At 46.6% G+C, this 13,744-nt stretch overlaps 1 protein-coding gene across 3 annotated transcripts in view; it reads left to right on the top strand.

Moving 5' to 3' along the window:
• The window catches only part of XPC (XPC complex subunit, DNA damage recognition and repair factor), a 41,159-nt gene that overhangs the window by 7,066 nt on the left and 20,349 nt on the right, over positions 1–13,744 (top strand). For 2 of the 3 annotated variants that reach the window (XR_016310735.1, XM_089667452.1), the window contains exons 3-8: positions 2,690–2,793; positions 4,032–4,152; positions 4,651–4,735; positions 7,399–7,556; positions 10,062–10,182; positions 12,768–12,857. Coding sequence is in view for 2 of the 3 variants with exons in the window: in XM_089667452.1 (XP_089523578.1) it covers positions 2,690–2,793; positions 4,032–4,152; positions 4,651–4,735; positions 7,399–7,556; positions 10,062–10,182; positions 12,768–12,857 (679 nt within the window). In the remaining variant the exon portion in view is untranslated. Of the gene's footprint in view, positions 1–2,689; positions 2,794–4,031; positions 4,153–4,650; positions 4,736–5,065; positions 5,116–7,398; positions 7,557–10,061; positions 10,183–12,767; positions 12,858–13,744 lie in introns of those variants that run through there. The other variant, XM_089667453.1, reaches the window with a different exon arrangement.

Genomic DNA, 13,744 nt, shown 5'->3' on the forward strand with positions numbered 1-13,744 from the left:
CTACCGGAGGCGTTTTCCCATGGAAGTCTACGGCAGACGTTTTCTCATAGAAGTCTACGGGAGACGTTTTCCCATGGAAGTCTACGGGAGACGTTTTCCCATGGAAGTCTACGGGAGACGTTTTCCCATGGAAGTCTACGGGAGACGTTTTCCCATGGAAGTCTACGGGAGACGTTTTCTCATGGAAGTCTACGGGAGACGTTTTCTCATGGAAGTCTACGGGAGACGTTTTCTCATGGAAGTCTACGGGAGACGTTTTCTCATGGAAGTCTACGGGAGACGTTTTCTCATGGAAGTCTACGGGAGACGTTTTCTCATGGAAGTCTACGGGAGACGTTTTCTCATAGAAGTCTACGGGAGGCGTTTTCTCATAGAAGTCTACAGGAGGCGTTTTCCCATGGAAGTCTATTTTCCCATAAACTTCTATGGGAGGTGACTTTCCATGGAACTCTACGAGAGACGTTTTCTCATAGAAGTCTACGGGAGGCGTTTTCCCATGGAAGTCTAGGGGAGACGTTTTCCCATGGAAGTCTACGGGAGACGTTTTCCCATGGAAGTCTACGGGAGACGTTTTCCCATGGAAGTCTACGGGAGACGTTTTCCCATGGAAGTCTACGGGAGACGTTTTCTCATGGAAGTCTACGGGAGACGTTTTCTCATAGAAGTCTACGGGAGGCGTTTTCTCATAGAAGTCTACAGGAGGCGTTTTCCCATGGAAGTCTATTTTCCCATAAACTTCTATGGGAGGTGACTTTCCATGGAACTCTACGAGAGACGTTTTCTCATAGAAGTCTACGGGAGGCGTTTTCCCATGGAAGTCTAGGGGAGGCGTTTTCCCATGGAAGTCTACGGGAGACGTTTTCCCATTGAAGTCTAGGGGAGGCGTTTTCCCATGGAAGTCTATTTTCCCATAAACTTCTATGGGAAGTGACTTTCCATGGAACTCTACGAGAGACGTTTTCTCATAGAAGTCTACGGGAGGCGTTTTCCCATGGAAGTCTAGGGGAGGCGTTTTCCCATGGAAGTCTACGGGAGGCGTTTCCCCAAGGAAGTCTACGGGAGGCATTTCCCCATGGAAGTCTACGGGAGGCGTTTCCCCATGGAAGTCTACGGAAGACATTTCCCCATGAAAGTCTACGGGAGGCGTTTTCCCATGGAAGTCTATTTTCCCATAAACGTCTATGGTAGGTGACTTTCCATGGAAGTCTACAGGAGACGTTTTCTCATGGAAGTCTACGGGAGGTGTTTCCCCATGGAAGTCTACGGGAGGCGTTTCCCCATGGAAGTCTACGGGAGGCGTTTCCCCATGGAAGTCTACGGGAGGCGTTTCCCCATGGAAGTCTACGGGAGGCGTTTCCCCATGGAAGTCTACGGGAGGCGTTTTCCCATGGAAGTCTACTTTCCCATAAACTTCTATGGGAGGTGACTTTCCATGGAACTCTACGAGAGACGTTTTCTCATAGAAGTCTATGGGAGGCGTTTTCCCATGGAAGTCTACGGGAGGCGTTTCCCCATGGAAGTCTACGGGAGGCGTTTCCCCATGGAAGTCTACGGGAGGCGTTTCCCCATGGAAGTCTACGGGAGGCGTTTCCCCATGGAAGTCTACGGGAGGCGTTTCCCCATGGAAGTCTACGGGAGACATTTCCCCATGAAAGTCTACGGGAGGCGTTTCCCCATGAAAGTCTACGGGAGGCGTTTTCCCATGGAAGTCTATTTTCCCATAAACTTCTATGGGAAGTGACTTTCCATGGAACTCTACGAGAGACGTTTTCTCATAGAAGTCTACGGGAGGCGTTTTCCCATGGAAGTCTAGGGGAGGCGTTTTCCCATGGAAGTCTATTTTCCCATAAACGTCTATGGTAGGTGACTTTCCATGGAAGTCTACAGGAGACGTTTTCTCATGGAAGTCTACGGGAGGTGTTTCCCCATGGAAGTCTACGGGAGGCGTTTCCCCATGGAAGTCTACGGGAGGCGTTTCCCCATGGAAGTCTACGGGAGGCGTTTCCCCATGGAAGTCTACGGGAGGCGTTTCCCCATGGAAGTCTACGGGAGACATTTCCCCATGAAAGTCTACGGGAGGCGTTTCCCCATGAAAGTCTACGGGAGGCGTTTTCCCATGGAAGTCTATTTTCCCATAAACTTCTATGGGAGGTGACTTTCCATGGAACTCTACAAGAGACGTTTTCTCATAGAAGTCTACGGGGGGCGTTTCCCCATGGAAGTCTATGGGAGGCGTTTCCCCATGGAAGTCTACGGGAGGCGTTTCCCCATGGAAGTCTACGGGAGGCGTTTCCCCATGGAAGTCTACGGGAGGCGTTTCCCCATGGAAGTCTACGGGAGGCGTTTCCCCATGGAAGTCTACGGGAGTCGTTTCCCCATGGAAGTCTACGAGAGACGGTTTCCCATTAAAGTCTATGGGGTGCAATTTGTGTGAACCTTAGTGCCAGGATCCAATTTCTAATCGCCATTGCAATCTGGCACCTGGGATTTGTTGAGCCCTGATCATTAATTTTTCCAGACAGATTGTACAACCGTCCTTCGTAGATGACACTTTCCTGGTATAGCCAAGTCAGAGTCTCCAGAAGAGGCTCCTAACCAACAGATCAGAATGGTACATGAGAAGATTCTCAGAAGCGGATCGGTGTGAGAGCCGCCTTACTGTCTGTATTTTCTGCATTGTGTTGTGCAGAGACTTGCTGAGTTTGGAAGGGAAGGTCTCCATCCCGGATGTGGTCGTGATTGAAGACAGCGACGTGGAGAAGGACAGCGATGAGGAATGGGAGGATGTGGAAGGTATGGCTGCAAATATTAAAATCTAACAATGAGATCATCTGTATTCCTCCTACAATTCTGGTGTCCAATATTCTATTCTATTCCTTATTTTCTATTCTATTCCTTTCTATTTTATTCTTTTATTTTCTATTCTATTCACTTCTATTCTTTTATTTGCTATTATATTGTATACTGTTCTGTTTTATTCTTTTTTATTTTCTATTCTATTCTGTTTTACGCTATTCTTTTCTACAGGTATTCTATTCTGTTCTATTCTATTCACTTATATTTTATTCTTTTATTTGCTATTCTGTTTTTTTTCTAATCTATTCACTTCTATTATTTTCTATTCTGTTTTCTATTCTATTCCTTTATTTTATATGCTATTTTATTCTATTGTTTTATTTTTTATTCTGTGCTGTTTAACTCTATTCTTTTTTTTCTTTTCACTTCTATTCTTTTATTTACTATTCTATTCTGTTCTTTTTTTATTCTATTCTTTTATATTATGTTCTGTTTTACTATTGTTTTCTTTTTTTTTTGTATTCACATCTATTCTTTTATATGCTTGTCTATTCTATTCTGTTCTTTTATTTTCTGCTCTGTCTTACTCTATTCTTTTCTTTTCTACAAGTATTTTGTTCTTTTCACTTCTATTCTGTTCTTTTCACTTCTATTCTATTCTGTTTTACACTATTCTTTTCTATTCTTTTTTTTCTGTTCACTTGTATGCTTTTATTTGCTATTCTGTTCTTTTTTTTATAAAATTTTATTCTATTCTTTTATTTTCTGTTATGTTCTGTTTTACTCTATTCTTTTTTTTTTCTACGGGTATTCTATTCTTTTATTTGCTATTCTGTTGTTTTCTTTTCTGTTCTGTTCTATGCTTTTATTTTATTTTCTGCTATTTTCTATTCTTTTCTGTTTTACTCTATTCTAGTCTAATTTTTTTGTATTTTCTATTCTTTTCTATTTTACGCCTTTTATTTTCTATTTTTTTTTTTTTTTCATTCTTGTTTTCGAATTCGATTTGAATTTGATTTAAACTTCAGATGAATTTTTTACTGTTGCAACTCGGAAATTTGGATACATCCAAAATCTCCGAACAACAAAAATTTGGTCTGAATTTCTTTTCGAAACAAAACGAACCGCACGTGTATAGAATACAAACCGTTTTCAGACCCTTTGATGAATGAGGTCTGTTTTATCCAGTTGTTTCCATGACCTGCTCTTCCCATCTCCATCACTTGTGTGTCTAGAGCTGAATGAGCCGACTCTGGAGTCACTGCAGGCCTCGACGTCCGCAGGCCCGGAGCCTTCCGCTAAGCCGGTAGAGATCGAGATTGAAACCGCAGAGGCAGCAAAGAAAAGACTGATGAGGTATTTTATGTTTGGTTTGACATGCTATCGGTCAGGAGGCTCAGCTGACAAATGTGGGAATAGGAATCCCATTGCTGGTATCCCAAGGAAACATAATGCAGGCCGTAGACGGTTCGTTTATTGGCCGAATTTTCATCCGAAAGAATAATCGGCAATGTGGGGCAATGTCATCGGCTGATTTTTGAGGTTCTTCCTCAATTCTTATATCGGTCATGCTGGAAAATTTACGAAAAACGGACGATTTTCGTAATCATTGGTGGCAGCAGAACGACTGATTTTTTTGTTTTTCGGCCGATAAACGAACCGTCTATGGCCTGCATAAGGAACCTGTGAGTGACCAACCAAGGACTGGCATGATGCAATACATACAGTTCCTGCTCCAGCTTTTATTTATTTGGGGTTGAAGTGTCGCACTATGAAGAGTGTGCGGAATGCTAGGATTTGGCTTCGGCTTTGTAAGTGCAGGAAAATCTGATGACTGCCATTAATATTTTGCAGAGAGAAGAGGAAGGCGGAATTTGCTGCTTATCTGCGCAGATTGATGAACCGCTGCAGCAAGGAGCTTCGCGAAGACACACACAAGGTGGGAGAACAGGGCGCAGATCCCAGTGTTATTTATACATGACAGGTTTATTGATTTGCCACTCCTCTCTGCTGCCCATTCACAGAAGCCTTTGTATTGTGTGAATGAGTTCACACAAATACAAAGGCTTCTGTGATCTGCGCAGATTGATGAACCGCTGCAGCAAGGAGCTACGCGAAGACACACAAGGTGGGAGAACAGGGCGCAGATCCCAGTGTTATTTATACCCTACAGGTTTATCGATTTGCCACTCCCCTCTGCTGCCCCTTCACAGAAGCCTTTGTATTGTGTGAATGAGTTCACACAAATACAAAGGCTTCTGTGATCTGCGCAGATTGATGAACTGCTGCAGCAAGGAGCTTCGCGAAGACACACACAAGGTGGGAGAACAGGGCGCAGATCCCAGTGTTATTTATACCCGACAGGTTTATCGATTTATCACTCCCCTCTACTGCCTATTCACAGAAGCCTTTGTATTTGTGTGCACTCATTCACACAATACAAAGGCTTCTGTGATCTGCGCAGATTGATGAACCGCTGCAGCAAGGAGCTTCGTGAAGACACACACAAGGTGGGAGAACAGGGCGCAGATCCCAGTGTCATTGGTAGATCCCAGTCTTGGACAACCAGAAAATGGCTGCTCCCTAAGTATTGGGTAGAATTCAAGCTGAATTCCACAAATTCAGCAACTTTGTGAAAAGTGCAGGCACACCATGAGGTAAGTCCTAATAGCTGCCTGCCACATCATGGGCTTATCTCTGTTATTTATACCAGACAGGTTTATCGATTTGCCACTCCCCTCTGCTGCCCATTCACAGAAGCCTTTGTATTGTGTGAAGGAGTTCACACAAGCAGTAATTATGTCCCATTGTTGGTAGCAGGAAAGGAATAGTGTCTTGTATCAGTGGGAGGAAAAGTGCCCTGAGGGTCAGATAAAGGCAAGCAAAGGGCCACACCCAGCCCCCGGGCCGCAGTTTTGAGACCACTGATATGGGGAGGCTATGAATGGATTGTACAATGTCACTATGTAGGGGGGGGAGAGGTGATGGATGGAATGTACCATGTCAGTGTGTAGGGGGGTGATGGATGGAATGTACCATGTCGGTATGTAGGGGGGCTATGGATGGATTGTACCATGTCACTATGTAGGGGGGTGATGGATGGAATATACCATGTCAGTATGTAAGGGGTTATGGATGAATTGTACCATGTCACTATGTAGGGGGGTGATGGATGGAATGTACCATGTCAGTATGTAGGGGGCTATGGATGGATTGTACCATGTCACTATGTAGGGGGGTGATGGATGGAATGTACCCTGTTGGTATGTAGGGGGGCTATGGATGGATAGTACCATGTCACTATGTAGGGGGCGATGGATGAAATATATCATGTCAGTATGTAGGGGGGGGCTATATATGGTTTGTACCATGTCACTATGTAGAGGGGTGATGGATGGAATGTACCTTGTCGGTATGTAGGGGGGCTATGGATGGATTGTACCAAGTCACTATGTAGGGGGGGGGTGATGGATGGAATGTACCATGTCGGTATGTAGGGGAGATATGGATGGATTGTACCAAGTCACTATGTAGGGGGCGATGTATGGAATGTACCATGTCGGTATGTAGGGGGCTATGGATGGATTGTACCATGTCACTATGTAGGGGGATGATGGATGGAATGTACCATGTTGGTATGTAGGGGGGCTATGGATGGATTGTACTATGTCACTATGTAGGGGGGTGATAGATGGAATGTACCATGTCAGTATGTAAGGGTGTAGTAGAGGTAGTTTGGAATGCCCCATGTCTCAGTGATGTCAGAGGGGGGTGGGGCAGGGGATGGATGTCTCCTCCTGGTCGTAGAGGAGGAAGTACACGGGACACACACTGACCTGCTGTGTGTCTCTCTTTCTCTCTCGCTCTCCATGGTGGCTCATCCCATGGATTGTACCATGTCACTATGTGGGGGGGGGGGTGATGGATGGAATGTGCCATGTCAGTATGTAGGTGGGGGGATGATGGATGGAATGTGCCATGTCAGTATGTAGGGTGCTATGGATGGATTGTACCATGTCACTATGTAGGGGGGGGTGATGGATGGAATGTGCCATGTCAGTATGCTATGGATGGATTGTACCATGTCACTATGGCCAAAGAAGATACTGGAGAGTTATCACTCCTCTGGCAGGTGTCACCCCCAATAGCGATCTATTGAGTGCCTTCACTTTTCACAATGTTTTGGAATTCCTGGAATTCAGCTTTAACAGTTAAAGGAGTTTCTCTATCTGTGGATTTATCAGATGCCCCCTTCATCCTCTTGAACCTTAGAGCAGTGTTTACAACAAAGTGTCCTGTCTTGCAGGGTGGAGATTTTCATTCTGTTAGTCACAGTACCTATGGTAATCTCCCAGCATTTGTAAGAATATCTCAGGCTGCAGCATACATATGGGTAGGTTCAAGGCTGCTGATAATAATAACATACAGGTCCCTGGTGTGTGTCATCGTATGCCTCCTTACAGCTTCATTAAGAAACGTTACTTGGAGTATGTATTGTGCAGAAACCTACTATAACCCAGAAATGCTCTGATCACAGAAGGGTTTTTACATCTTGGGTCATTCTGTACTCTGACCTAATCTCTGACCTCTTTCATCCTCCAGGTCCACCTTCTCTGCCTCTTGGCCAATGGCGTTTATCGCAGCAACACCTGCAACTCGCCTGATCTCCAGGCTGTGGCGCTGTCTGTCGTTCCTGTTAAGTTTGTCAACATTCCAGTTGCAAGAGTAGACATAGTGTACCTGACCAACCTGGTGAAGTGGTATGTCCATCTCTTATTTAACCCCTCGCCCTCCAGAAGATTTACACTCCCCCCCCCCCCCACCTTCCTGACCAGGCAATTTTTTGCAATACGGCGCTGCGTTATTTTATCTGACAATTGCACGGTCATGCAACGCTGCACCCAAATGAAATCTATGTCATTTTTTCCCCCACAAATAGAGCTTTCTTTCAGTGGTATTTGTGCATTTTTTATTTTTTTTGTGCTATAAACAAAGACCAACAATTTTGAAAAAAAAACAGTATTTTTTACTTTTTGCTATTAACCGTTTCAATACCGGGCAATTTTCCCTCTTCCTGCCCAGGCCATTTTTCAGGTTTCAGCGCTCTCACACTTTGAATGACAATTGCGCGGTCATACAACATTGTACCCAAACTAAAATTTTATCATTTTCTTCACACAACTAGAGCTTTCTTTTGGTGGTATTTAATCACCGCTGGGGTTTTTATTTTTTGCTAAATTAACAAAAAAAGACCAAAAATTTTGAAAAAAAAAACACATTTTTCTTTGTTTCTGTTATAAAAGTTTACAAATAAATAATTGTTCTTCATAAATTTAGGCCGAGATGTATTCTGCTACATGTCTTTGGTGAAAATAACCCAAATTAGGATGTATTATTTAGTTTGTAGGAAAGTTATAGAGTTCACAAACTATGGGATAGATCTGAATATTGATCAATCCTGAAGTACTGACAGCCAATCTAATTTCTTGACGTCTAAGAATGTCAGAAAAGTACAGATATCCCCCAAATGTCAGGACAGTACAGATATCCCCAAATGACCCCTTTTTGCAGAGTAGACAGTCCGACGTACTTCATAAGAGGCATGGCGAGTTTTTTGAAGTTGTATTTTTTTGTCATAATTTTTCGGAAAATGAAAAAATTAAAAAAATTATTTTCACTATTTTTTTTTTTACATACTGTCACCAGTGCAGTACAGCGTCATCATATAACTGGCATGGCGGTGATCAGGGACACTGACTGGTGACAGTATGAAAAAAATATATATATATATTTTTTTTTTAATTTTTTTTATTATATTTAATTTTTTATTACATTTTTTTTTTTTTTTTAAGATTTTTTTTTCATATTTTACTATGACCAAGGTAGTACAATGTTACCATAGTAACATTGTACTACTTTGGGGAAGTGATCAGTATTTTTTTTTTTTACACAATTTGCTTATAGCAAAGAATTACTTTGCTATAAGCAAGCATTTACCTGAATGAAATCGATTCATTCAGTTTTTTTTTTTTAGCTGTGATTTGGTCACAGCTAATCACATGACATGTGCATGGGATTAGCTGTGACCATTCACAGCTAGGCACTAGTATACAATGGATGGCATCATGAATGAAGCCATCCATTGTATACAACTGTCATGTGACCTGCTGTGATTGGTCACAGCAGGTCACATGGTACCAGCAACGGGAGCCGGTACTCGGATCTGTCATCGGCCGTGTCCGAGGTGCACGGCCGATGACAGATCGCACTGCTGCGCCGCTCTGCAGGAACGCGATCTGCGCATGTGCGGGAGGACGCCATATGGCGTGCACCCGGAGTGCAGAGACACTTCTGAAGCCGCCAAACGGCCATTGGCCGGGCGGCTAATGGTTAAACATGTGCAGTAAAAAAATTTAAAAAAATCAAATTTCATCATAAATTTAGACCAAATGTATTCTGCTCCGTGTCTTTGCTAGAGAAAATCCCAATACGTGTAAATTAATTGGTTTATGTGAAAGTTATAGCTTCTACAAATGACGGTATATCTACTGGAATTTTTTTTTTCTGTTATAATAGTAATGGCAGCGATCAGCGACTTATAGCGGGACTGTGGCAGGCATTCTGACACTGGGGGGGGGACTGACTAACTGCCACTGATATCCCAATAACACCAATACAGTGATCAGTGCTAATAAAAAGCACTGACATTGTACTAATGGCACTGGGCAGGAAGGGGTTAACATCTGGGGCAATCAAAGGGTTAACAGTGTGCTGTGTGTTTTACTTGGGAAACATGCTGCTGTGTATTTCTCTGGTGTGCAGAGAAATACACAGCAGCATGTTGCTGCTGACAGGAGAGAGACGTTTGTTGTTTATACACAGGTCTCTCACCTGTCACTGTTTCTTGGTGATCGCCGGGTGTCGGCAGGGAATCTCCAACCGGGACCTGGTGATTGATATCTGTAGCCGCCAATGCTGGCGCGGGTAGGGTGATGCGCGCGCCCCCTACCCGGAAATGCAAATCATGTATATATACGTGATTTTGAGCAGCCCCACCGCCATGTCGCAGTATTTCTGCTATAGGGCATTGGGGAAGCGGTTAAAGGGAACTCCACCCAGATTCTCCAACCATATAAAGAGACCTTTTTCTGGCTTTATCTTTTTCCTCCGATGTTTGTATCACTTTAGAGTCTCTCTCTTGCTCTGCGTTCTGCAAGATGAGATCTGCTTAGCCTATAGACTTACAGGAAATATCTTATTTGCAGGTTCACATCGACCTTCACCCTGAATCCTGAAATGTCATTGGATGAGCAAGAACCTCTGTCTGGGACCTTGGAGAGGAGATTTGGGGTGTACGGAGTGAGAGATGCAGAGGAAATGGTTCATGTAAGGGAAAAATACTGCCTATTCGAGCCTGTTAAAGGGACATCTTAAAAGAAAAACACAATAGCAGAGCTTCCACTGACCACCAGCACAAGGGGGCAAAGTTCCCCCGACCACCAGCACAAGGGGGCAAAGTTCCCCCGACCACCAGCACAAGGGGGCAAAGTTCCCCCGACCACCAGCACAAGGGGGCAAAGTTCCCTCCACTACCAGCACAAGGGGGCAAAGTTCCCTCCACTACCAGCACAAGGGGGCAAAGTTCCCTCCACTACCAGCACAAGGGGGCAAAGTTCCTCCGACCACCAGCACAAGGGGGCAAAGTTCCTCCAACCACCAGCACAAGGGGGCAAAGTTCCCCCGACCACCAGCACAAGGGGGCAAAGCTGCCCCGACCACCAGCACAAGGGGGCAAAGTTCCCCCGACCACCAGCACAAGGGGGTAAAATTCCCCCGACCACCAGCAAAAGGGGGCAAAGTTCCCCGACCACCAGCACAAGGGGGCAAAGTTCCCCCCACCACCAGCACAAGGGGGCAAAGTTCCCCCCACCACCAGCACAAGGGACAAAGTTCCCCGACCACCAGCACAAGGGGGCAAAGTTCCCCCGACCACCAGCACAAGGGACAAAGTTCCCCGACCACCAGCACAAGGGGGCAAAGTTCCCCCGATCACCAGCACAAGGGGGCAAAGTTCCCCCGACCACCAGCACAAGGGGGCAAAGTTCCCCCCGACCACCAGCACAAGGGGGCAAAGTTCCCCCGACCACCAGCACAAGGGACAAAGTTCCCCCCAGCACCAGCACAAGGGGGCAAAGTTCCCCCCAGCACCAGCACAAGGGACAAAGTTCCCCGACCACCAGCACAAGGGGGCAAAGTTCCCCCCACCACCAGCACAAGGGGGCAAAGTTCCCCCCACCACCAGCACAAGGGGGCAAAGTTCCCCCCACCACCAGCACAAGGGAGCAAAGCTGCCCCGACCACCAGCACAAGGGGGCAAAGCTGCCCCGACCACCAGCACAAGGGGGCAAAGCTGCCCCCACCACCAGCACAAGGGGGCAAAGCTGCCCCCACCACCAGCACAAGGGGGCAAAGTTCCCCCGACCACCAGCACAAGGGGGCAAAGTTCAACTGACCACCAGCACAAGGGGGCAAAGTTCCTTCGACCACCAGCACAAGGGGGCAAAGTTCTCCCCACCACCAGCACAAGGGGCAAAGTTCCCCCCACCACCAGCACAAGGGACAAAGTTCCCCGACCACCAGCACAAGGGGGCAAAGTTCCCCCCACCACCAGCACAAGGGGGCAAAGTTCCCCCCACCACCAGCACAAGGGGGCAAAGCTGCCCCCCACCACTAGCACAAGGGGGCAAAGCTGCCCCGACCACCAGCACAAGGGGGCAAAGTTCCCCCCACCACCAGCACAAGGGGGCAAAGTTCCCCCCACCACCAGCACAAGGGGGCAAAGTTCCCCCCACCACCAGCACAAGGGGGCAAAGTTCCCCCGACCACCAGCACAAGGGGGCAAAGTTCCCCCGACCACCAGCACAAGGGGGCAAAGTTCCCCCGACCACCAGCACAAGGGGGCAAAGTTCCCCCGACCACCAGCACAAGGGGGCAAAGTTCCCCCCACCACCAGCACAAGGGGGCAAAGTTCCCCCGACCACCAGCACAAGGGGGCAAAGTTCCCCCGACCACCAGCACAAGGGGGCAAAGTTCCCCCGACCACCAGCACGAGCTAAAAACTTGTGTTAATAAAAACAAATGTATTAAAACTCACCGCCAGTCCAATATATATATCTCCTTTAGCAGTGCACTAACCGGCCATGCGAAAGCTCGGACGAGTCGCGGCTAATTATTCGCGGTTCATGCCTGGCGCCTCTACTCCTTTCCGAGCATGCGCATGGCCCCTATGTGCGCTGTTATCCTATGCTCAGATGCTTGGGCGACTTGGCTCATGTGCCGACAGAGAGGGCTGTGCGCGCCCGCTGCGGCACGCGTGCCATAGATTCGCTGGCACTTCTTTAAGGCATCTGCTAAAATAAATTGTAAAAAATATATACTGTATGTATATATATATATATATATATATATATATATATATATATATATATATATATATATATATAGCTATATATAATGTTTGGGGTTTTGAAGGAATTTTAGAAATACTGATTTTTAAATGTAAACATGAGTGTCAGAAAAGGCCGGGTCTTCCAGTGGACAATCTTACATGGGGGTGGGAGTAAGTTTTCCCCTTCCTTAGGTTTTGCCTGAACTGACACTTTATTTGCACAGGGGAGCTGTTGATTATGTCAGTGTAAATAAATAGCGCTTGCTTTATTTTCCTGCACTGAACCCGGGTGCTGCACATGCTTGTTGAATTGAATATTCTCTGTATTGGTTATCAGTGCAGCTTCAGTTTTTTTGCTTTTTTTTTTCAGTTGGAAGCACAGAATGTTTGTGGGGCCCTGACATGTACAAATATTTGTGCACATTGGCCCTTAATGTTCTTTGCAACAAAGAAAATCACCAACGTGCTGGTAAAATGTGATGACAGTCCTCATGTCTGATTATGCTGTCTGGTTTCTCTGCAGCTCTTCTTGATCCTCCTGCGAGCTCTGCAGCTTATGAGCCGGTTGGTGTTGTCACTGCAGCCCATCCCTCTGAAGGAGCCACCTGCCAAGGTAAGATTGGCTATGTTTCCCTCATATCCTAAAGCAGGGGTGTGCAACCTTTTGACTTTTCTGGGCCACATTGGAAGTAGATGAATTGTCTGGAGCCACACATAAAAAAACACTAACAATCAGGATAGCACAGAATCATTCAGGCAGATGATCGGATTTCAACTATGTGGTGTGTGCAGTGCAGGGATGGGAGATGGCCAGGCACAGTGTCGGGGGTAGGGAGAGGGTTGTATATGGGGGGCTTTGGGGGGGAAAGGCACAACTGAAATCTGGGGGGGGGCGCGGTGCAGCCTACCTCAGCACCCACATAGATCCGGCCATGCGGCACTTACTTAACTGGTGCTAGTGCCGCCAGTGCTGTTGAAAACACAACATCTCCGGCACCCCTTCAGATGTGCCCGGGCCCAGCTTGTCTGTGTTGGCCACTGCCGTGGGTCAGTGGCTTCCCAAGGCAGGTGTGGGGGGTGTACGCCGCACCGGGTGATCCCTACCGCATGGGGTGACACCGGACCCGCTCCACGACAAGGTAAGTTGTAAAGCAAGCTGACGATCCCCGCAGGATGGATCGGATCTGTGGATTGAGCATACTGGATCGGAGTCCGATCCATTATGCTCTGCAATCCACAGATCTGATCCATCCTGCGGGGATCGTCAGCGTTCTTTACAGCTTACTTTGTCATGGAGCGGGTCCGATGTCACCTCATATAGGCTGCATGTCGACGTTCCCCGCAGAATGGATCGGATCTGCAGATTGAGCATACTGTATCGGACTCCGATCCATTATCCTCCCCAGTCTGCAGATCCGATCCATCCTGCGGGGATCGTCAGCGTTCTTTACAGCTTACCTTGTCGTGGAGCGGGTCCGGTGTCACCTCATATAGGCTGCA

This window comes from Staurois parvus, unplaced genomic scaffold (assembly GCF_062004578.1).
Source record: "Staurois parvus isolate SC_StPar_1 unplaced genomic scaffold, SC_StPar_1.0 ptg003259l, whole genome shotgun sequence".
In the NCBI taxonomy this organism is placed as follows: Eukaryota; Metazoa; Chordata; class Amphibia; order Anura; family Ranidae; genus Staurois; species Staurois parvus.